Source organism: Grampus griseus (assembly GCF_964374135.1).
Source record: "Grampus griseus genome assembly, chromosome: 6".
Lineage (NCBI taxonomy): Eukaryota > Metazoa > Chordata > Mammalia > Artiodactyla > Delphinidae > Grampus > Grampus griseus.
The window spans coordinates 36,378,198-36,403,548 of NC_139000.1; the positions used below are offsets into that span (position 1 = coordinate 36,378,198).

A 25,351-nucleotide genomic window follows, 5' to 3' on the forward strand; every position below is an offset into this window, starting at 1 on the left:
TCCACAACATGAATCTTGGGAGACTCCCTTCTCTACACTGGGTTCCCACTTCCCCAGGAGGACTGAGGAGTTTGGAGATCATGTGTTCTGGCAGCGTGGAATTCCATGACAGTCACTCAGATAGGTGTTTCTTTCTTTTTTTTTTAATTTAAATTTCTTTTAAAAAATTAATTTTTATTGGAGTATAGTTGCTTTACAATGTTGTGTTAGTTTCTTCTGTACAGCAAAGTGAATCAGCTATACATATACATATATCCACTCTTTTTTGGGTTTCTTTCCCATTTAGGTCACCGCAGAACACTGAATAGAGTTCCCTGTGCTATACAGTAGGTTCTCATTAGTTATCTATTTTATACATGGTATCAATAGTGTATATATGTCAATCCCAATCGCCCAATTCAGCCCACCTTCCCCCCTTTCCCCCTTGGTATCCATACGTTTGTTCTCTACATCTGTGTCTCTATTTCTGCTTTGCAAATAAGATCATCTATACTATTTTTCTAGATATACAAGGCAACATTACTCACGTGTTTCTGACATACAAAGGTCTTCACAGAAGCCTTTACATCTTTGTTCCTTAGGCTGTAGATGATGGGGTTGAGCATGGCAGTCACCACCCCATAGAAGAGGCAGATGAGCTTGCCTGAAAGGTCCTGTTTATCTGTCCCCAGTGGGTCCTTAGACTTGGGCTTGGCATACATAAAGACAATGGTCCCATAGAATATGATCACAACTGTGAGGTGGGCAGAGCAGGTGGAGAAGGTCTTTTTCCTCCCCTCTTCTGAGGGGATCCTTAGGATGGTAGCAATGATGAAGACATAGGAGAAAAAGATGAACAGAACTGGGATGCCCAGGAAGATAATAACTGTTATCCTCAGACTGGTCACATTGATGGAGATGTCAGCACAGGCCAACTTCAGGACAGCCAGGATCTCACAGGTGAAGTGGTTGATGACATTGTCCCCACAGAAGGGCAGCTTCACAGCCTGGGATGTCTGAACTACAGAGTTGGTGATACCAGCTGCCCAGGAGCCAGCAGCCATGGGCACGTAGGCAGCCTTGCTCATGACCACAGAGTACCTCAGGGGGTTGCAGATGGCCACGGAGCGATCAAACGCCGTCATGCCCAGAAGCACACACTCTGTGGCCCCCATGGCAAAGGAGAGAAACATTTGCCCAAAAGAAGCTGAGAAGGAGATGGTTTTCCTGGGGGTCAGGAAGCTGTCAAGGATGAGGGGGACTGAGGAGGTTGTGTAGCAGATGTCCAGGAAGGAGAGGTTCCTCACGAAGAAGTACATGGGCTTGTGTAGGCGGGAGTCCAGGATGGTCACCAGGATGAGGACCCCGTTGCCCAGCAGGGTCACCAGGTACATGAGCAGGATGAGTACAAAGAACGTTTTCTCCAGCCTTGGGTGGGCTGAGAGGCCCAGGAGAATGAACTCCACCAGGGGGGAGGTCTGACTGGACCTCTCCATGGTGCCTCCAATCTATCACCTGAAGGAAGTCTCTGAGGTCAATCTCAGCACTCTCTGACTCCCAAAGTGTCTGGGCAGCAGGGCAAAAATCTTCACCCTGCTGAGCAACTGGAGAAGAGCTCTGACAATTCTGTCATGTCTAAGGGGTTCTAGAAAAAATATAGTAGAGATCAGTATTTAACTTGTTTTCAGTAAGAATGAAGAGTTAATGTGGATTAACTCATCTGCAGGTGACAATTTTTAAAACTGGGCAAATGATTTTTTTAAAATAAATTTATTTATTTATTTATTTTAATTTTTTTTGGCTGCCTTGGGTCTTCGTTGCTGCACGCAGGCTTCCTCTGGTTGCGGCGAGTGGGGGTTACTCTTTGTTGTGGTGCACGGGCTTCTCATTGCAGTGGCTTCTCTTGTTGCGGAGCATGGGCTTTAGGTGCGTGGGCTTCAGTAGTTGTGGCACACGGGCTCAGAAGTTGTGGCTCACAGGCTCTAGAGCACAGAAAACCAGGCAAATGATTTAAAATATCTGTGTAGGGCTTCCCTGGTGGCGCAGTGGTTGAGAGTCCACCTGCCGATGCAGGGGACTCGGGTTCGTGCCCTGGTCCGGGAAGATCCCACGTGCCGCGAAGCGGCTGGGCGCGTGAGCCATGGCCGCTGAGCCTGCGCGTCCGGAGCCTGTGCTCTGCGATGGGAGAGGCCACAACGGTGAGAGGCCCACGTACCGCAAAAAAAAAAAAAAAAAAAAAAAAAAAATCTGTGTAAAGCACTAGTGAGGTAAATAATACAACAAAGAATCATAGGGTCATAACTCTGGGGGAAAAAAGGAATTCAAAGAAGTATATCCAGCATTTGAGGCTATGTTTCAACCAGGGCATTTGCAGCTTCTGGAGGTGGCCACTGAAAGGCCAAGAAGCACTACGCATAGCCTCCTGGAGGTGGGAACAGGTTTTGAAGTGCAAGGCCCACTGTGAATGGCTCCTAACTAAACCTCCTCCCTTTGGTAGGGAACCCAAAGGGCAGCACCACAGGAATGAGTGAATCAGAAAGAAACATGCATTTACAAGTGCTGTAGCTCAGCTTCAAATCAAGCCCTGAAATTGGATTGAGATGGTCCCAAATTTTTGATGCTCCCAAATACCTGACAGAAGCAAACATAAATCTACCTTGAAGGAAGGCAATATCACCCAGTCTCTAAATCATGTCTACAAGTAATTTTGCAAATACAACATCCGGCACACATTGAAAAAGAATAAGGCACACAGGAGACAAGATGACATAAATGAAAACCAAGAGGAAAAAAAAGAAAATCAAGCCTCTTCTCTTAGGGGGAGGTGGGAGCCTGCAGTTCCTCTTCCCTGGTGTTGCCTGTTGAGAGAATTAACCCAGACACAGCGCCAAGGTCTTAACCTCCGGTTGATCCTTTTGTACATTTGGGGTTCAAGTGAGCCTCTTGTGCACTGTGGCCAAGTTGAGGGAGAGTTTGACTGAATGTCCCTTCTTTTCTTCATTCTCCATCTGCCTCACCAGAGGCCCTGGCTTCTCCCTAAGACTGTTCACAGAGCCCTGAGTCCTGCTCGGTCAGGCCTTCTTTCTGGGAAGCTTGAATCTCTCCTCAGACTTCTAAGAGCTCCCCAAACTAGGATTTATTCTGGACCAGTGAAAAACTGTAGGTGACACTGAGGATGTTGGGCATTTGGTTTTATTTGCTCTGTATCGAAAATATTCATGAACTTCCCAGATCTCCATCTGTTCAACTGCTCTCAGTCATCCAGCCCCTGCCTCAATTATACGGGGGCACTTCCTGCCTGGGGAGCTCTGAGACACTCCTCTGGCAGTGCTCAGCACTGTAGTTGTGACCAAGTCAGTGCCACAATAATTCAATTCAGGTGGACATATTTATTGAGCATCTGTGCTGAGCCAGGCATAATTCTAGGTGCTAGGATCACAGCAAAGACAGTCACAGCCCGTAACCTCAAAGAGCTCAAAATCTAGTAGAGGAAATAGTCATGCAAATGGTCACACACACAAGTGATTATATCATCCTCATCCTTATCAACCCAAACGATCGCTCTGATGCTACCGACAACAGGCCTTAGGATCTATTTCACAATCTGCTCTCTTTCCAATGTGGAAAGCCCCTTGCTGCATTCCGCACAGTCCTCTGGCCTGCATTTGGCTCCCTGAATGACGTGGGGTGCTGTACTTCCTGGCAAGGCTCACTGCACTTTGAAGTAGTTCCCCTTTGATACTGAGCCAAAATCTGCTCCTTTGCAACATTAATCCCTCTTCCACAGACAGCCCTCCAAGTGTCTAGAAATAGCTTGGCTTCAGCATGAAGATAAACAAGAGTCCATCTCCCTTTTCCTCCCAGGGCCTTAAAACAGATATATCTCTCACACGGGCAAATGTGCCAGCCAGGAACTGGTCAGCACTGACAACGGCCCCCAGCTTGAGGATGGCTCATGTGCCGCCCTGCTAGGTGGATGTGTGTGCTGGCGCAGTAAATGAGTCCCAGGCTGGGGTTTCACTCTACGTCAGCCAGCCCTCCAACCTCTCCCCAAAACCTGGATCCTGTGAAGAAGATATTCCCGCCATGTCATCACCACGAGATCCAGAATCGTGGCTCGTTATTGTCGCTGGACTTTGGATTCTTAACCACAAAACAAGAAACAGCACCACCCCACACACCAGTCTCAATCAAGAAGAGACAACTGTGTGAGAAGAAGGTTAGGACTGCGGGGTCCCAGGCAAGACCTTTCCCCTCGGCACAAAGTGGGGTGAGGGCAGAGGACCTCAGAGACATTTGAGGTTTGATGGGTCTATCTGACTCTGTGAGAATAACATCATATCAGTGAAAGGGCTTTCCACCTCCCCTTTTCAACTCCATTCCATTACAATCAAGTCTGACGGCCAAAATGCAGCCGCATGAACGAAACTTTTGGTGTGATCAAATCCTGTGCTTACCTTTATAAGAGACATGGTGAGCAAGAAGGATCTGCTTCCTAAGAGTTGGGAAGAGGTCACATGTCAGAAATAGCGATACCAAGTGGGAAACATCAGGGTGAGGGCTCGGAATGTGTGACAGGTGAAGGGTCCAGCCAGTCCTCTGCCCTCCACCTGTCTCCTGTGTTCAGGGTGCAATCTCCAAAGAACTGGCCATCGCCCTTAGAAGATCATTTAAATTCTAGTCTGTTCTTCAGGACCATTTTAGTCCCTGAAGTCATTTAAAGTTTGGAAAGTGAGTTGACTCAGTTTAGAAACTTTGTATCCTTCTGGGATTGCATCTCCAAGATCCAATTGTGTTGAAGGCACTGGAGGAAGTTTACTGCCTGCTTCCTTTCGCCCTCCCTCCTTTTCTCCCTCCCTCCCTTCCTTCTCTCTGAACATCATAATCCCATTAACAGAGTCCAGCAGCCTGCTGGTCAGAACATGACTCACTCAGACGCCAAGTCTTTTCTCCTGTGCTGTAGTCAAGCCTCATTACCCCAAGTCTGTGCTTACACAGTGGTTTTTAGGGGTCTATATTGTCCTCTGGATTTTCAACTTGTTGGATTAGGACCCTTGAAATAACCTGCCATGTTCTTCCTGAATCCTCACTTGGCATCCATCTAAGTCACTGTCCTTTCAGCAACCTATCATCTGCACATGTGCTCCCAGACCTTACGGTAGTCATGGACAGAATGTGACCCAGAACAGGGATGGGTCCAGAAAATGGGTACCCTCCTTTATCCAGCAAACGATTATTAAGTGTGCATTACGTAGAAGGCAGAAATGTGCCGAGAACCACGATCTAGAGACAGGAATGTGAAAAGAAAGTTACCAAACAAGGAAGGAAGTGCAGGCCAGGGAGAATGCCCACGCTGATGTGGCAGCCCAGAGGAGGCAGGGGCCAGACCTCCTGGAGGAGGTGAGCCAAGGTCCGTGGTGTGCTGGTGCTGGCTCGCAATTGTGCACATCTCTTCGCAACTCCGATTCAGTGACTTTGTTGGTAGCTTGAAATGGGCCATCCTGCCATCAGCAAAAAATCTAGAAACAATAAATGCTGGAGAGGGTGTGGAGAAAAGGGAACACTCTTGCACTGCTGGTGGGAACTACCATACGACCCAGCCATCCCACTACTGGGCATATACCCTGAGAAAACCAAAATTCAAAAAGAGTCATGTACCAAAATGTTCATTGCAGCTCTATTTACAATAGCCTGGAGATGGAAACAACCTAAGTGCCCATCATCGGATGAATGGATAAAGAAGATGTGGCACATATATACAATGGAATATTACTCAGCCATAAAAAGAAACAAAATTGAGCTATTTGTAATGAGGTGGATAGACCTAGAGTCTGTCATACAGAGTGAAGTAAGTCAGAAAGAAAAAGACAAATATCGTATGCTAACACATATATATGGAATTTAAGAAAAAAAAATGTCATGAAGAACCTAGGGGTAAGACAGGAATAAAGACACAGACCTACTGGAGAACGGACTTGAGGATATGGGGAGGGGGAAGGGTGAGCTGTGACAGGGCGAGAGAGAGGCATGGACACATATACACTAACAAACGTAAGGTAGATAGCTAGTGGGAAGCAGCCGCATGGCACAGGGATATCGGCTCCATGCTTTGTGACCGCCTGGAGAGGTGGGATAGGGAGGGTGGGAGGGAGGGAGACGCAAGAGGGAAGAGATATGGGAACATATGTATATGTATAACTGATTCACTTTGTTATAAAGCAGAAACTAACACACCATTGTAAAGCAATTATACCCCAATAAAGATGTTAAAAAAAAAAAAAGAAATGGGCCATCCTGGGAGTGTTTATATCACAGAAATCATCAAATGCTCCAGATCAGGGCTTTTTTTGACTTGGAGATGGCAGTCGTTAAATATTCACCAGCACACCACTGGAATGGAGGAATGTCAATCTGCCCAATGAAGGGGAGTGGGTAATCATCCCAGGCAGAGGGGGCTGCATAACCAAAGACACAGAAATGAGAAAGAGCCCCAGGAGTGAGGAGTGACCAGCAGTGCAGTGTTGCTGGAGCACAAAGGGGCTGCTGATGGGGAGGAAGGCAGGGCTGGACCCAAGTTGATCTTTTGGGACATCCTGAGGAGTTAGGACTTTCTCCTGTAGGGGATGAGAAGGCACTTAGAAATTTTAAGTAAAGGTCCGACATGATGAAATTTGCATCTTAGGTTGATCCTTCTGGGCACAATGTCGAGGCAAGACTGGGGGCAGGAGGACAAGGTCTAAAGAGACAGGGAAGCACTTCAGGCAAACAAAGATAAGAACATTGACTGGGGAGTGACTGCGTGGTGAAGATGGGGAGATTCAAGAAGGTTTGGTAAGTACAAAATATAATAGTAGATTTTGGTTGGATATAGCAGGGGGGAAAGAGGATAGAATCAATATTTCTAGCTCAAGTGATGGCTGGGTGATGGTGACACCACCAAAGTGGAGAATATCAACCAAGTTTTTGGTTTTGGGGGAGAAGATGAATTCATTTTGGAGTATAGTGTGTTTGAGGAACTTCCAGCTAGAGATGGGGGAGATGTCTGAGCTGGAGACTCATCAACTTATCCATCACTTAGGGAGAGTGGCTGGAACCCTGGAGATGCTAGCACTGCTCTGCTGTCTGTAGATACAAGTCTAACTGTACTGCCACAGAAGATTGTTGGGGGCCCCCTGAAATGCAAATTCATAACATCTACATGGTTTCCTTGACCTCTGGGCCACTAGGGACCCATCCACTCTGTCATGAGAACCCTCTGAGCAAGTGGATTCTGAGGATAGGAACAAGGTTCGCTGCTTGCAGAGGAGAGAGTAAGGCCACAGAGACCAGTGACCCAGAGGAGGTCAGCAGGGGTGTGGACAGTGAAGGGTCAAAAGTCAAGAGTTAGGGGAAAGCAAGGACTGGAAGAGCAGTTGTCTCCAGAGCAGAGGAATTACAGGCAGCTGTTCTGATCCTGCATAAAAAAACACCCTCCTTCCTCCTGGATTCCTTAGAAGGAATAACTGGGACCCCAATCCTAGGAAAAGTCTAGATAGACCAGTGCTTCTCAGACAGTAGCATGCATCAGAATCACCTAGAGGAATTGTTAAAACACAGACTGGAAACACATAGGCACACACGCACACACATATAGGTGCATGTGCAGGCTGCTGGGCCCCACCCACAGAGATTGATTTAGTAGGCCCCGGGAAAGGCCCAGGAATCTGCATTAACAAGTTCCCAGGTGATGCCGACGCTGCCCTCTGTCACACTGAGTAGCCCAGGGTTAGGCTTCTTACTAACTCAGTGTGTAGGGTCTCAGGGCATTGAAATTTGAGGTATTGCAGAAGATGCTTCTCCTCATTATTCCTCATTGTCTAGGGAAGGCTCGGACAGACCAGCCAAGGGAATACTGGGTTTTCATCGGCCAAGAGAAAGCTTTGTGTGTCAGAAATCTCCTTTCTACGAGTGTGTTTGTGTGTATGTGTGTAAATGTGAGTTTGCCATAGATAATTGGACCAGAGGGGTAGTCTGAACTCCACCAACCCCAGCATTTCCTGGGAGGCATCTGTTTATTGTGGCTTTCTAAGGACAAATGTGGACATGACACCCCACGAGATTCATAAGGTCTGTAACCAGATCCCTGATCAAAACACTTTGAGATTCTGTTGGGAGTCGTGAGTAACAGCACATTCTCTGTAAAGGTGGAAAAGAACCACCACCATTTTGAGATAATACCAGGGCTGGAATCAGGTGCTATAAAGGTCAGAGAGACAGAACTTCCCTGAAGAGGGAGAAGGGAAGGGGTGGAAGGGAGAGGGACCAAAGCACTGCCCCTTCATGGAGGGGAGCCCACTCAGGCAGCAAGCACTCAGGGGAGAGGTAAGTGTGTAATTTCTCATGTCTGAACGCTGGATCGTCTAAACAATATTTGCCTGATTCGCTGCTTCGTTCCAGGAAGCATCACAGTCTCTTTCTGAGGTCCCTTACATTGTTTCCACGCTCCGTACCACGAGGCGCCCTGGCCACAGGACTCACCTGACTGACCAGTGGGCCCCTGTCCCGGGGGCAGTCAGCATATGGGCTGTCTGGTGGCTGATACTGGATGATGAGTAACCAAACCCCTTAGTTCTGTCTCTTACAAGCTTGAACTCAAAACACCAGGACAGAGTCAGCAGCTGGTGTAAGGAAGGAAGAACAGGAAGGAGAAACCAGAGTAACACAAAGAAAGCGGGTAGTGAGGAGAGGCCTGGCCTGTGGGAGCTGAAGCTGAGTCACAGGGACAGTCCCTGTGACACACCCGGGGCAGTCCCCCCTGGAGTTGGGGGACAGAGAGTTCTGCCACAGAGGGACCAGCAGGAGCCACTCAGATCCTGATAGACAGTCCAGTGCCTGTTCAACCATGAGGCCCAACTGTGCCACTGTCCCCCATGAACCCCAAGACATCCCCTAACCCTTGAGGAAGCCCAAGCATGAAGGAGGGGGAGGCTCCTGGCATTTAGAGAGCAGAGGTCAAAGATGCTAGACATCCCAAATACAAGTCACTGCAGCCCAGCGAAGGAGGGTCCTTCCACCCGCTTATATCCAAGTGTCCCTCGTACCTACTTCATGGGGCTTGGGGAGCATTAGATAAGATTAAGAAAACAGTTGTAAATTAATGGCAACCCATATTAATATTAATACCTCACCATTATCTCAAATACAACAAATCAAACTGGCCGTAAACTCCCTCAATCACAGAAACTATCTCTTAGTCATATCTCTATTTCTAGTAACCAGCCTGGAGCTGGGCACAAAGATGTAGAGAAACTGTACACAGAAATGTCAGAGACAACGCTGTAGCCACCCTACCTCCACCAGCCCAGACAGGCTCTCCTCCTAACTTCCTCCAGGTCTTTCTTCCCGTTCACAAGATCTGGGAATTTACCCATTGTTCATTTTCCTCTCTTCTGCATGTCCCACCCCAGATCTATCTCTAAATCCTATCATTTCTTCCTCCTAAATGTCTCCCAGGGCCACTCTCTCCTCCATCCCTGTTATTGTCACCCTGGGCTAGTTCTGCCTGCTCCTCCCGTGACCAGCCCCCTGGACAGCTTTGTGACATTCTCAGTCTTGCCTCAGTCTCTGGATGTTCCCTCTCTGCTGGACATTCTCTGAAGGCAAAGACTCACTTCTGGCCATCGTGTCGCCCACTCACCCCTACCCTTTGGTACCTGGCACAAGGCCTGGCACACATGACATGTTTGTAGCATAGGGATTGTTCAGAGTGGAGGGCAGGCTGTTGGGGGAGAGAGAGGGTGAGGGAGGCGGGGGGAAGAAAGAGAGAGAGAGAGAGAGAGAGAGAGAGCGCGCGAGAGTGCACCCTGGGTCACCCAGTGGAGGGGAGGAGATGCCTAGGTGGCCAGGAATCTGTCCAAAGTTCCCAGGAATGTTTGAATTCACTGAGGCCCAGCTCTTTTTCCCTTCGAGGCTCTTTTTAGGGCCAATGACAGAGCCAACTGTTGGCTCCTGGACCAATTGTGATCAAAGCCCGGGAGAACTCTGATTACCTGGCTAGAGAACATTCTAAGCTGAGGTTTCCATTCCTAGTGAGAGGGGAGTTTTGGGTAGACTTCACAACATTGTCTAATTGGATCTATGAGGTGAAGTCTAAATTCCGAGCCTCTCACCAAACTTTAAATTGCTTCTGGGATAGGGCCTGGCCCCAAAGCAACCCAGCTCTAAACTCCTGAGAGAGTCATCGTGGGACCCTCTGGAGAGCAGTACGGAGCACAGAGAAGGGGGTACTGGCCCAGGGCTTGGGCAAGGCTTGCCCGCCCACCCTGCAGCGCCATCTCCTCTGGGCTGGGGTACCGGGCTGAGTCTCAGCCTTGAGAGTCAGCCGTCGTCTCCTTGTCTCATTGAGCCCCAAGGGCAGGCAAGGACACTGTGAGTAGCTGTAGCTTCTGTGCACTGCAAGCTGTGGCTGCACTTTGGAGCCCTCTACACCCAGAAGACAGTCACTTCTCCTGGCCCCTGGTAAACTGGCAAGCAAGAGACCCAGCCTACATGGGACCCTGGGTACTGCCGGGTGACCTCTACAGCTAGTTCTTCACCAGCTGGGAGGAAAAAAGAGTCTGATGCAAAGAGGGCTGAGCATAGAGGAGGCAGGGAGGAGGGGTGAGGGAACAAGGCAACTGTTTCCAAAAGCTCTGAAGGTTGCTGTTGTAGCAAGGGAGCAGATGTGTTCTGCATGAGCCCAGGAGGCTGACTTAGGACCAGTGGAGGAAGGGATAAGTTAGAAAAGGGCACATATCAGGTCCCTGAAGAACTCTAATTAACAGCCCAGACTTCCCGACAACAACACTGGAGGCCGTGAGCACTCCCACCATTATTCAAAATGTTCAAACAGAAGCCAAGAAATCACCTCCTGAAGACAGGACCCCTGTAACAACAGGTGGGTTAGAGAAGAGGACCTGATGGGTTTAATATCTGAAGATTCTGCCAAGCTTTAAATTCTGTACTCCCTGACAGTAAAGCAGCCTTTCTCTAAAATTGATTCTGCGTCCCTTAATTCCTGACATCCTGAGATAACCTCTTTTGGACACTGTATCATTACCAAGTAGAAAACAAGCACCCCTTCTTCAGGTCCACGTGCAATTCACAAACCTCTCTTGGCCTCAGTTTCTCTACCTTTAAACCAGAGATGGTTTAATGGCGTCAGTGATTCCCAAGACTGGTGTACATCAGAGGTACATGGAGAGCATTTATTTAAAAGAGAAAACCAAAACACTGATCTTTAAGACCATCTACAAAGGTAGGACCCAGCAATCTGAACTTTTTTTCATTTTCTTACACTATATTTTCAATTTTTTTGGTTTACAATTTCTTCCTCTAATTCTTTTTCTCTTTTTTCTTTTTACTGAACTATAGATTTACAATATTGTGTTAGTTTCAGGTGTATAGAAAAGTGATTCAGATATATATATATGTATGTATATATATGTCTATGAATATATATGTGTGTGTGTATATATATATTCTTTTTCAGATTCTTTACTGTTATAGATTATTACAAGATACTGAATATAGTTCCCTGTGCTATACAGTAAATCCTTGTTATTTATCTGTTTTATATATAGTAGTATATATCTGTTAATCTCATATTCCTAATCTATCGCTCCCCCTCCCCCACTTTTCCCCTTTGGTAACCATAAGTTTGTTTTCTATGTCTGTGAGTCTGTTTCTGTTTTGTAAATAAGTTCATTTGCATTATTTTTAGATTCCACATATAAGTGATATCATATAATATTTGTTTTTCTCTGTCTGACATACTTCACTTAGTATGAAAATCTCTAGGTCCATCCATGTTGTTGCAAATGGCAATACTTCCTTCTTTTTTATGGCTGAGTAATATTCCATTCTATATATGTACCACATCTTCTTTACCCATTCATCTGTTGATGAACACCTGGGTTGCTTCCATGTCTTGGCTATTGTAAATAATGCTCCTATGAACACTGGGGTGCATGAATCTTTTCAAATTACAGTTTTCATGTTTTCCAGATTTATGCCCAGGAGTGGGATTGCTGGATCATATAGCAACTCTATTTGTAGTTTTTAAAGGAATCTCCATACTGTTCTCCATAGTGGCTGTACCAAGTTACATTCCCACCAACAGTGTAGGAGGGTTCCCTTTCCTCCACACCCTCTCTGGCATTTATTATTTGTAGACTTTTTGATCATGGCCATTCTGACTGGTATGAGGAGATACCTCATTGTAGTTGTGATTTGCATTTCTCTAATGATTAGTGATGTTGAGCATCCTTTCACGTGTTTGTTGGCAACCTGTATATCTTCTTTGGAGAAATGTCTCTTTAGGTCTTCTGCCCATTTTTGGATTGGGTTGTTTGTTTTTCTGATATTGAGCTGCACAAGCTGCTTGTAAATTCTGGAGATTAATCCTTTGTCAGTTGCTTCATTTGCAAATATTTTCTCTCATTCTGACGGTTGTCTTTTCGGCTTGTTTATGGTTTCCTTTGCTGTGCAAAAGCTTTTAAGTTTCATTAGGTCCCATTTGTTTATTTTGTTTTTATCTCCATTTCTCTAGGAGGTGGGTCAAAAAGGATCTTGCTGTGATTTATGTCATACAGTGTTCTGCCCATGTTTTCCTCTAAGAGTTTTATAGTGTATGGCCTTACGTTTAGGTTTTTAATCCATTTTGAGTTTATTTTTGTGTATGGTGTTAGGGAGTGTTCTAATTTCATTCTTTTACATGTAGCTGTCCAGTTTTCCCAGCACCACTTATTGAAGAAGCTGTCTTTTCTCCATTGTATATTCTTGCCTCCTTCATCAAAAATAAGGTGACCATATGTGCATGGGTTTATCTCTGGGCTTTCTATCCTGTTCCGTTGATCTATATTTCTGTCTTTGTGCCAGTACCATACTGTCTTGATTACTGTAGCTTTGTAGTTTAGTCTGAAGCCCAGGAGCCTGATTCCTCCAGCTCTGTTTCTCTTTCTCAAGATTGCTTTGGCTATTCGGGGTCTTTTGTGTTTCCATACAAATTGTGAAATTTTTTGTTCTAGTTAAGTGAAAAATGCCATTGGTAGTTTGATAGAGATTGCACTGAATCTGTAGATTGCTTTGGGGAGTACAGTCATTTTCACAATGTTGATTCTTCCAATCCAAGAACATGGAATCTCTCCATCTGTTTGTATCATCTTTAATTTCTTTCATCAGTGTCTTATAGCTTTCTGCATACAGGTCTTTTGTCTCCTTAGGTAGGTTTATTCCTAGGTATTTTATTATTTTTGTTACAATGGTAAATGGCAGTTTCCTTAATTTCTCTTTCAGATTTTTAATCATTAATGTATAGGAATGCAAGAGATTCCTGTGCATTAATTTTGTATCCTGCTGCTCTACCAAATTCATTGATTAGCTCTAGTAGTTTTCAGGTAGCATCTTTAGGATTCTCTATGTATAGTATCATGTCATCTGCAAACAGTGACAGTTTTACTTCTTCTTTTCTGATCTGGATTCCTTTTATTTCTTTTTCTTCTCTGATTGCTGTGGCTAAAACTTCCAAAACTATGTTGAATAACAGTGGTGAGAGTGGACAACCTTGTCTTGTTCCTAATCTTAGAGGAAATGGTTTCAGTTTTTCACTATTGAGAACAATGTTGGCTGTGGGTTTGTCATATCTGGCCTTTATTATGTTGAGGTAAGTTCCCTCTATGCCTACCTTCTGGAGAGTTTTTATCATAAATGGCTGTTGAATTCTGTCAAAGGCTTTTTCTGCATCTATTGAGATTATCATATGGTTTTTCTCCTTCAGTTTGTTAATATGGTGTATCACATTGATTGATTTTTGTATATTGAAGAATCCTTGCATTCCTGGGATAAACCCCACTTGATCATGGTGTATGATCCTTTTAATGTGCTGTTGGATTCTGTTTGCTAGTATTCTGTTGAGGACTTTTGCATCTATGTTCATCAGTGATACTGGCCTGCAGATTTCTTTCTTTGTGACATCTTTGCTTTTGGTATCAGAGTGATGGTGGCCTCGTAGAATGAGTTTGGGAGTGTTCCTCCCTCTGCTATATTTTGGAAGAGTTTGAGAAGGATAGGTGTTAGCTCTTCTCTAAATGTTTGACAGAATTCACCTGTGAAGCCATCTGGTCCTGGGCTTTTGTTTGTTGGAAGATTTTTAATCACAGTTTCAATTTCACTGCTTGTGATTGGTCTGTTAATATTTTCTATTTCTTCCTGGTTCAGTCTCAGAAGGTTGTGCTTTTCTAAGAATTTGTCCATTTCTTCCAGGTTGTGCATTTTATTGGCATATAGTTGCTTGTAATAATCTCTCATGATCCTTTGTATTTCTGCAGTATCAGTTTTTACTTCTCCTTTTTCATTTCTAATTCTGTTGATTTGAGTCTTCTCCCTTTTTTTCTTGATGAGTCTGGCTAATGGTTTATCAATTTTGTTTATCTTCTCAAAGAACGAGCTTTTAGTTTTATCGATCTTTGTTATTGTTTCCTTCATTTCTTATTCATTTATTTCTGATCTGATCTTTATGATTCTTTCCTTCTGCTAACTTTGGTTTTTTTTTTGTTCTTCTTTCTCTAATTGCTTTAGGTGTAAGGTTAGGTTGTTTATTTGAGATTTTTCTTGTTTCTTGATGTAGGATTGTATTGCTATAAACTTCCCTCTTAGAACTGTTTTTGTTGCATCCCATAGGTTTGGGTCATCGTGTTTTCATTGTCATTTGTTTCTAGGTATTTTTTGATTTCCTCTTTGATTTCTTCAGTGATCTCTTCATTATTTAGTAGCGTATTCTTTAGCCTCCATGTATTTCTATTTTTTACAGTTTTTTTTCCTGTGATTGTTATCTAGTCTCACAGCGTAGTGATCAGAAAAGATACTTGATACAATTTCAATTTTCTTAAATTTACCAAGGCTTGATTTGTGACCCAAGATATGATCTATCCTAGAGAATGTTCCATGAGCACTTGAGAAGTGTATTCTGTTGGTTTTGGATGGAATGTCTTATAAATATCAATTAAGTCCATCTTGTTTAATCTGTCATTTAAAGCTTGTGTTTCCTTATTTATTTTCATTTTGGATGATCTGTCCATTGGTGAAAGTGCGGTGTTAAATTCCCCTAGTATTATTGTGTAACTGTCGATTTCCCCTTTTATGGCTGTTAGCATTTGCCTTATGTATTGAGGTGCTCCTATGTTGTGTGCATAAATATTTTCAATTGTTATATCTTCTTCTTGGATTGACCCCTTGATCATTATGTAGTGTCCTTCTTTGTCTCTTGTAATAGTCTTTATTTTAAAGTCTATTTTGTCTGATATTAGAATTGCTACTCCAACTTTCTTTTGATTTCCAATTGAATGGAGTATCTTTTTCCATCCTATCACTTTCAGTCTGTAGGTGTCTCTAGGTCTGAGGTGGGTCTCTTGTAGACAGCACATATACGGGTCTTGTTTTTGTAGCCATATAGCCAGTCTATGTTTTTTGGTAGGAGCATTTAATCCATTTACATTTAAGGTAATTATCAATATGTATGTTCCTATTACCATTTTCTTAATTGTTTTGGGTTTGTTATTGTACGTCTTTTCCTTCTCTTGTGTTTCCTGCCTGGAGAAGTTCCTTTAGCATTTGTTGTAAAGCTGGTTTGGTGGTGCTGAATTCTCTTAGCTTTTGTTTGTCTGTAAAGGTTTTAATTCTTCTGTCGAATCTGAATGAGATCCTTGCTGGGTAGAGTAATCTTGGTTGTAGGTTTTTCCTTTTCATCACTTTAAGTATATCCTGCTACTTCCTTCTGGCTTGCAGAGTTTCTGCTGAGAGATCAGTTGTTAACCTTATGGGGATTCCCTTGTATGTTATTTGTTGCTTTTCCCTTGCTGTTTTTAATATTTTTTCTTTGTATTTAATTTTTGATATTTTGATTAATATGTGTCTTGGCATGTTTCTCCTTGGATTTATCCTGTATAGGACTCTCTGTGCTTCCTGGACTTGATTGACTATTTCCTTTCCCATATTCGGGAAGTTTTCAACTATAATCTCTTCAAATATTTTCTCAGACCCTTTCTTTTTCTCTTCTTCTGGCACCCCTATAATTTGAATGTTGGTGTGTTTAATGTTGTCCCAGAGGTTTCTGAGACTGTCCTCAACTCTTTTCATTCTTTTTTCTTTATTCTGCTCTGTGGTAGTTATTTCCACTATTTTATCTTCTAGGTCACTTATCTGTTCTTCTGCCTCAGTTATTCTGCTATTGATTCCTTCTAGAGAATTTTTAATTTCATTTATTGTGTTGTTCATTATTGTTTGCTCTTTAGTTCTTCTAGGTCCTTATTAAACGTTTCTTGTATTTTCTCCATTCTATTTCCAAGATTTTGGACATTACTATCATTACTCTGAATTCTTTTTCAGGTAGACTGCCTATTTCCTCTTCACTTGTTTGGCCTGGTGGTTTTTTACCTTGCTCCTTCATCTACTGTGTATTTCTCTGTCTTCTCATTTTGCTTAACTTACTGTGTTTGGGGTCTCCTTTTCGCAGGCTGCAGGTTCGTAGTTCCCGTTGTTTTTGGTGTCTCCCCCCAGTGGGTAAGGTTGGTTCTGTGGGTTGTGTAGGCCTTCTGGTGGAGGGGACTGGTGCCTGTGTTCTGGTGGATGAGGCTGGATCTTGTCCTTATGGTGGGCAGGACCATGCCTGGTGGTGTGTTTTGGGGTGTGTGTGAACTTATTATGATTTTAGGCAGCCTCTCTGCTAATGGGTGGGGTTGTGTTCCTGTCTTGCTAGTTGTTTGGCATGGGGTGTCCAGCACTGGAGCTTGCTGGTCGTTGAGTGGAGCTGGGTCTTAGCATTGAGATGGAGATCTCTGGGAGTGCTTTTGCCAACTGAGAGCTCTATTACATGGGGCTGGGAGGTCTCTGGTGGTCGAATGTCCTGAACTTGGCTCTCCCACCTCAGAGGCTCAGGTCTGACACCCAGCTGGAGCACCAAGACCCTGACAGCCACACAGCTTTTGGGAAGTCTGAGGTCTTCTGCCAGTGTTGAGTAGGTGTTCTGTAGGAGTTGTTCCACACGTAGATGTATTTTTGATGTATTTGTGGGGAGGAAGGTGATCTCCACGTATTACTCCTCCACCATCTTAAAGGTCCTCTTGGCATGCTTTTGAGGTTCATTGGTTGTAAAATGTATCAGTAGTTTGCTTCTTTTTATTATAGAATAGTATTCCATTGTATAGTTGTACCACATTGTGCTTATCTATTCACCCATTGATCAACATTTGGATTGTTCCCAGTTTTCGGCTATTACGAGTAATGCTGCTATTTAACATTTATATACACAACTTTGTGTGGAATTGGTGGGTTATATGATACAGGTGTGTTTAACTCTAAGAAACTGCTAAACTGTTTTTCCAAAGTGATTGTAACATTTTAAATACCCATGAAGCAATATATGACAGTTCCAATTTCTCCACATCATCACCAACACTTGGTGTTATTAGTCTTTCCAATACAGCTCTTCTAGTGGTTGTGCAATAGTATGTCATTGTAGTTTTAATTTGCATTTCCCTGATGGCTACTGATATTGAGCATCTTTTCATGTGCTTTTTAGCCACTGACATACCTTTTGGTGAAGATATTTTAATTGGGTTGTTTGTCTTTTTATTATGTCATATGTAAGAGTTCTTTTATGTAGCCTAGATATAAGACCTTTATCATATATATAATTTGCAGTCCTTTTATTTGTCTTTTTATTTGTCAGTCCTTTTTATTTGTCTTCATTTTTTATGGTGTCATTTAAAAAGCAAAAGTTTTAAATTTTGTAGTATATTTTAAAATTTGGTGTCTTATTTAAGAAATCTTTACTTAACCCAAGGTCACAAATATTTTCTCCTATGTTTTCTTCTAGAAGATGTATGATTTTAGGTTTTACATTTAGGTCTGTGATCCATTCTGAGTTAATTTTTTGTATGGTGTGAGGCAAGGATCGCATTAATTTTTTACTTATGAATATCCAACTGTTTCAGCACCATCTGTTGAAAAGACTATCTTTTCCCCCATTGGATTGCTTTGGTAACTTTTTTTTTTTTTTTTTGCAGTACGTGGGCCTCTCACTGTTGTGGTCTCTCCCGTTGCGGAGCACAGGCTCCGGACGTGCAGGCTCAGTGGCCATGGCTCACGGGCCCAGCCACTCCGCGGCATGTGGGATCCTCCCGGACCGGGGCACGAACCCGTGTCCCCTGCATCGGCAGGCGGACTCTCAGCCACTGCGCCACCAGGGAAGCCCCCTTTGGTAACTTTCTTAAAAGTGAACAGATCATAGATATAAGGACTAAATTCTGGACTTTTTTTTTTTGTCATCTTAAAAACATGGAATGTGCACTTTCCCAGACTTCAAGATTTAAAGTCATATCGGCAGCTCCCCAGCACTGGGCAGCAGGAAGCTTATCCTGCCTACTGATGAAGCAACAAAAGTTTCAGGCTTCCTAACTGACATTTACAGGGTGCCTTCAAGTAGTGAGTGTCGTGTGAGGATCTAGAAAGCATGATGAACAAAACAAACACAAAACCAGAGACAGAAAGAAATCGACTAGAGAAAATGGCACTATTTTGTAGCTAAGGCTCTAGAGCCCACAAGCCACAACTACTGAGCCCACGTGCCACAGCTACTGAAGCCCGCATGCCTAGAGCCTGTGCTCTGCAACAAGAGAAGCCACGACAGTGAGAAAGCCCACGCACAGCAACAAAGACCCAACACAGCCAAAAAATAAATAAATTTATTTTTTTTAAAAAAAGAGTATTTCTCAAGTGCAGGGAGGATTCTTTATATGAAGTGTATGTGCGTACAGTCTGCAAGTTAGGAAAGTTTCTTAAACGCTATGCTTCATTTCTCCATTTGTAAACTGCAGCTACTAACAGGGTTATTAAAAATTACATGGGTTAATACATATTAAGTGCTTAGAAGATGATCTGGGACATAATGATTGCTCGAATAAATAACAGCTATTATTATTAAGCATGCACTTTCATGTACATGATGGTGAGCTTTCTACTGAGAAACTTGGCTTAAAACAGCAGCATAAGGGAAATAGTTATGAGACACTGGAATAGATAGTCAAAGAAACTGACAACATTGCTCTAAATCTACTTTAAAAAAAAAAAAGTAAGGCCTTCTGTGGTGGCGCAATGGTTAAGAATCCGCCTGCCAATGCAGGGGACACGGGTTCGAGCCCTGGCTCGGGAAGATCCCACATGCTGCAGAGCAACTAAGCCCGTGCACCACAACTACTGAGCCTGCCCTCTAGAGCCTGTGAGCCACAACTACTGAGCCCTTGTGCCACAAGTACTGAAGCCCACACGCCTAGAGCCCATGCTCCGCAACAAGAGAAGCTACCCCAATGAGAAGTCCATGCACCGCAATGAAGAGTAGTCCCTGCTTGCTGCAACCAGAGAAAGCCTGTGCGCAGCAACAAAGACCCAACGTAGCCAAAAATAAATAAATTATATATACATATATTACTTAAAAAAAAGAAAACAAGTAAGAAAGATCCCTCTCTGTCTGAGGGAAGGATGGAATAAATGCTTCTTTAAGTGAAAAAAGTAATATGTATTCATTGTAAAATGAACAAACAAACAAATCAAACACTACAAAGATGTAGAAACTCCCAGTACTCTTACCCAATTTGGCATTTACCATTTAAGACTTTTTCCCATTTATATATTATGCATTTTCCCACCTGTGTGGTGGTTTTGTTTTGTTTTTTTTAACAAAAATGGGATCATACCATCCAAAAAAAAAAAAAAACATGGAATGCTTCATGAATTTGTGTGTCATCCTTGCACAGGGCCATGCTAATCTTCTCTGTATAGTTCCAATTTTTGTATATGTGCTGCTGAAGTGAGCACTGGACTTTCTATTCTGTTATATCTGCTAACTTTAAACTATGGCTATCCCCAGTCATGTTGGACTTTTATGTCAAGAGACCAGCAGGCAAGGAAAGGAGTCACTATCCTAGTGGCATATAACTGATCCTGCTCATGAGGAGGAGATAGGGCTGCTTTTACACCAGGAGGGCTATTATCGGCTGAATTTTTGTGTCCCACCAAAATTCATATGCTGAATCCCTTAGAGTCTATTACCTAGGAAACCCAAACAATGACCACTGTTTTTAACAATAGGACCATATCACAGAGCTTCAGAAGCAGGTTGTCTGATTTTCAAGAGAGCCACCATTTCAGCCCAGAAGTTATTCCATTTCAAGAAGAACACAGCTGTGGAGGTAGAAAGACGACAGCATTTCACACACACACACACACACACACACAAGAATGTGGCATTGCATGGAGAAAAGGCACTGTGCATTTTCCACTTTGAGGGGGCTAGGTGTGAGTATCAGGTTTCAGAATAATGCAGGAAGCCAAAAATTTGTACAAACTAATAGTACAACAAAAGGCAGCTGTGGGATTGTGGTTGGTTTAGAAGTAGTGCTCACAACTGTGGAGCAAACAAAACTACCCAAGTTGACCCAAGAAGAGCATGGTGTGGTGAATTCCAAGACGTGATGGACACTGCAAAGTTGGGATTCTAATGTGTCTAAAATTTGCTCTGTATAGTTCTAGAATTTCAATTAATTATTGAAAACTACTTCTCAAACTTTAACATGCATATAAATCGCCTGAGAATTTTGTGAAAATGCAGATTACAGTTCAGTAAATCTGGAATGGGACTGGAGATTCTGCAGTTCTAACAAGATTTCAAGTGATATTGCTGGTGTTAGATCACACTTTGAGTAGCAAGTACCTAGGATATTCTGGTAGAATTAGTCTGGCACTGGGGCTGATTCATTCATTTGCCTAATTGATATCTGTATCCTTGTTTGAGCAAGAATTTTGAGACAGCTAAAATATTCAGATGTACATAGTAATACCTAGAGCAACCACTAGAAAAATAAGGCAAAGAGCTACAGCTAAAAAGCCAATACATAAATTAAAATGGAATTAGTTCTAAGAATTATTCAATTAACCTAAGAGACTGGAGGAAAATAGGAACAGATGAACAAAAAGTAGATGTGATAAATAGAAAACAACAACAAATAGTAAACTAAACCCAACTATTCAGTGATTACATTAAATAGAAATGGATCAAACTTACTAATTAAAATACAGAGACTGTCAGACTGGGTAAAAAAGCAAGTCTCAACTGTATTCTGTCTAAAAGAAGCATTTAAAAAATAAAGACACATACAGGTTGAAGGTAAAAGGATGGAAAAATATGTCAAGCAAACAGCTGGAGAGTTATATTAGTATCAGATAAAGTAGATTTGAAGACAAAGCATATTACCAGAATAAAGAGGGACATTTCATAAGGATAAGGTGTCAAATAATCAGGAAGACATAAAATCATGAATGTATATTCACCTAGTAACCAAGCCTCAAAATAATATGAATGAAAAACAGACATATTTAAAGGGAGAAATAGAGCCACGGTCAGAATTGGAGATTTTCATATCCTTTTCTCAGTAATTGATAGAACTAGACCAAAAAAAGTCAAAAATTAATTTGCTATGGACCATAGACCTAAACATAAAAGCTGAAAGAAACTATAAAGCTTTTATTATAAAACATAGAAAAACATCTTTGTGATTGGGGGGTAGGCAAAATTTTCTTACAGAGGATATGGAAAGTAATAACCAAAAAAAATGTTTTAATGATAGAGTTCATCAAAATTTAAAACATCTGCTCAGCAGAAGACACTATTAAGAAAATGAACATGCAAGGCACAAACTGGTAGAATATTCACAGTACACATATCTGACAAAGGACTTGTATCTAAAATATATAAGAACTTCCTACAACTCAATATTTTTTAAAAAAACAACAGAAAACTATAATAATGGACAAAATGTTTCAACAGATAATTCACAAAGAAAGATACAGGAATGATCAATGATCACATGAAAAAGTGCTCAAGGTTACTTGTTATCAGGAAAATGATGCAGATGAAAACCACAATGAGATACAACTACACATCACCAGAGTGGGTAAAACTTTAGACTGACAACGCCAAACGCTGGCAAGAACGTGATATGAGAACTCTTGTGGTTTTTTTTTTTTTTTTTGCGATACCCGGGCCTCTCACCATTGTGGCCTCTCCCATTGCGGAGCACAGGCTCCTGACGCGCGGGCCCAGCCGCTCTGCGGCATGTGGGATCTTCTTGGACCGGGGCATGAACCCGTGGTCCCCTGCAACGGCAGGCGGACTCTCAACCACTGCGCCACTAGGGAAGCCCTCTTGTGCTTTTTTTTTTTTTAATTAGGGTACAATTGCTTTACAATGGTGTGTTAGTTTCTGCTTTATAACAAAGTGAATCAGTCATACATATACATATGTTCCCATATCTCTTCCCTCTTGCGTCTCCCTCCCTCCCACCCTCCCTATCCCACCCCTCCAGGCGGTCACAAAGCACCGAGCTGATATCCCTGTGCTATGCGGCTGCTTCCCACTAGCTATCTACCTTACGTTTGGTAGTGTATATATGTCCATGCCTCTCTCTCGTGAAAAAGAATTTTCTAATACTCTAGAGCTCTGCAAATATGGAGTAGGTCATTTGGGAATGTAGTGGGCTCTTCATCATTAGAGGAAATCAAGCTGAAACTGAAAAGCCATGCATCACTGTGGTGCAGAAAAAGATCTACAATGGGAGACAGAGTTGGACTAGATTATTTGGGGAAGCATGATCATGATATAATTCTGTGTAACATACCTAGAAGCTTAGCCAAAATGTTCAAGGACTATTAATGTCCACTGATTCCTGTGTGGACATTCACCAAGAGGGAATGATAACAAAAATATAAAATAACATAACATAAAATAGATGTTGTTTAGGAGTACAAACTTGTGACAAGTAGTAAATAACCCAGTGATCTAATGCACAGTTCAGTGAATATAGACAGCAATATTGTATCATAATTATGTAATAAATATCACAACAGCAATCATATTACAATATGTAAATGTATCAAAGTAACACATTGTACACCTTAAATTTACATGTTTTATGTCAAATATATTCAAGACCGAAAAAAAAGAAAAAAGCACTGCTTTTAGTTATCTAAGAGAACTAGATTTCCAGAAGCTGTGACCCACTGTGGATTTTTGGAGACAGTCCTCTATCTTCATAAAACATCAGATTCAAACTATTAGGAACATATCAGCATTTCCAGATCACAAAATTACCTTGGAGACCTCCCCAAGGTATCTCTCCATGTCCAGTGTCCTTTTGTCCTTAAAAGCCCAGCTAGATTCTACATCACTTAAGAAGCATTTCATGACCCCTGTTCTATCAAAATGAATGTCCTTTTGGATGTTCTGGCCTCTCCTGAATCCTTCTGCTTCCCCTCCCTGACAGGTTGTGTGCCCATTTAAGCCTGGGCCATGGGTCACCCCTGTTCCTCATGGGAATTCTCACACCCAACAAGTGTTTTGATGGATGGATGGATGGATATTCAGACACAGACAAATAGATTGATGGAGGGATGGAGGGATAGAGGGATGGAGGGATGGAGGCATGGAGGGATGGAGGGATGGAGGGATGGAGGGATGGAGGGATGGATGCACAAACGGACAAGACAGGTAGCTGGACAGACAGATGAATGGAAAGCCCTGGAGCTAGCATTGCTCATGAGAAAAGAGATCTTGGGAACAACAGGAGTATGTTTTCTGTGAAAATGATCTGGAGAAACAGAGTGAGTATTCACAACTAATGATTTCCCTAGTACCTAGCACAAAGTGGGAGAACACAGAGCAAACTTAAAGTCACTTTTCTGGCCAAGTTTAATGAGATGAACTGCCATATAGGACACAGAACCACTAAAATGAATATGTTATGTATCTTGTCTCTGATTGAATGCATTAAATAATCAGAATCTTCACTTTAAACATTGTAAATTTGATATTCTATGACCCCAAAGTAATTTCTAATTTTATTTCTCTTTTTTCTTGGAAACAAATAGAGACTGTGGACTTTCACAATGGTTTTTCAATCACTCAGCCAGACTGGAACTCCAGACCAGATGCCCTGGACCTACATGAGACAAAGGATGTTGAGTTTGGATCACTGAGTATTTTATTTAGTTGAAAGATGAGACAGACCATGGAAAGTGCCAACCAGACAGCCTCTGTGACAGAGTTCATTCTCCTGGGCCTCTCAGCCCACCCAAGGCTGGAGAAAACGTTCTTTGTGCTCATCCTGTCCATGTACCTGGTGACCCTGCTGGGCAATGGGGTCCTCATCCTGGTGACCATCCTGGACTCCTGCCTACACAAGCCCATGTACTTCTTCCTGAGGAACCTCTCCTTCCTGGACATCTGCTACACAACCTCCTCAGTCCCCCTCATCCTTGACAACTTCCTGACCCCCAGGAAAACCATCCCCTTCTCAGCATGTGCTGTGCAGATGTTCCTCTCCTTTGCCATGGGGGCCACAGAGTGTGTGCTTCTGGGCATGATGGCGTTTGATCGCCATATGGCCATCTGCAACCCCCTGAGGTACCCTGAGGTCATGAGCAAGGCTGCCTATGCACCCATGGCTGCCAGCTCCTGGGCAGCTGGAAGCACCACTGTCATGATGCAGACATCCCTAGCAATGCAACTACCCTTCTGTGGGGACAATGTCATCAACAACTTCACCTGTGAGATCCTGGCTGTCCTGAAGTTGGCCTGTGCTGATATCTCCATCAGTATAATCAGTATGGTGGTGGCCAATGTGATCTTCCTGGGCATCCCAGTTCTGTTCATCTTTTTCTCCTACGTGTTCATCATCGCTACCATTTTGAAGATCCCCTCAGCTGAGAGGAGGAAAAAGACCTTCTGCACCTGCTCTGCCCACCAAACAGCTGTAGTCATCTTCTATAGGACCATCCTCTTCATGTATGGGAAGCCTAAATCCAAGGACCCCCTGGGAGGCAGACAAACAGGACCTTGCAGACAAGCTCACCTCCCTCATCTATGGAGTGGTGACCCCCTTGCTCAACCCCATCATCTACAGCCTGAGGAATAAGGAGGCGAAGGCCGCTGTGAGGAACCTGGTAACTCAGAAACGCTTCACCCAGTGATGCTGGAGGGGTCCTGATGGTTCCTGTTCCCTGGTTTCTCGTACCTGAGGGTCTCGGAGGATAAGATGAAGGGCTAACTTCATGCAAGTTTACGTAGGTAAATCTAATTACACGGAATCTCATTACACCCAAGAGCTTTGTGTGAACATAAAGCATTTAATATGAATTTTCCCCTCATTCTATAGGCGATTCTACAAAAGTATATTTCTGTTGATCAAGCCTTACAGTTCTCTATATCTGTGATGCATAGTAAACAAATTGATAACAAGGAAAAGTA

General features: G+C 43.0%; 2 protein-coding genes and 1 long non-coding RNA gene across 3 annotated transcripts in view; 1 reads left to right on the forward strand and 2 right to left on the reverse strand.

The window, feature by feature from the left end:
- Positions 1-500: 500 nt before the first annotated feature.
- On the reverse strand, positions 501-1,475 carry LOC309824129 (olfactory receptor 13C7-like; the record flags this gene model as incomplete). The annotated part of the gene is made up of 1 exon (XM_082656882.1): positions 501-1,475. One exon carries the CDS (start codon positions 1,473-1,475, stop codon positions 501-503), a length of 975 nt encoding a protein of 324 aa, XP_082513008.1.
- A 439-nt stretch (positions 1,476-1,914) lies between these two features.
- Positions 1,915-25,351, reverse strand: part of LOC309824443 — a 51,443-nt gene continuing 28,006 nt past the window's right edge. The window contains exon 3 of the long non-coding RNA XR_014296932.1: positions 1,915-1,961. This is a non-coding gene — a long non-coding RNA (uncharacterized lncRNA). The remainder of the gene's footprint in view (positions 1,962-25,351) is intronic.
- Positions 24,114-25,074, forward strand: LOC309824440 (olfactory receptor 13C7-like; the record flags this gene model as incomplete). Its single annotated transcript, XM_082657316.1, is given in 2 exon segments — positions 24,114-24,923; positions 24,925-25,074. Coding segments are annotated over 2 exon segments (960 nt in total).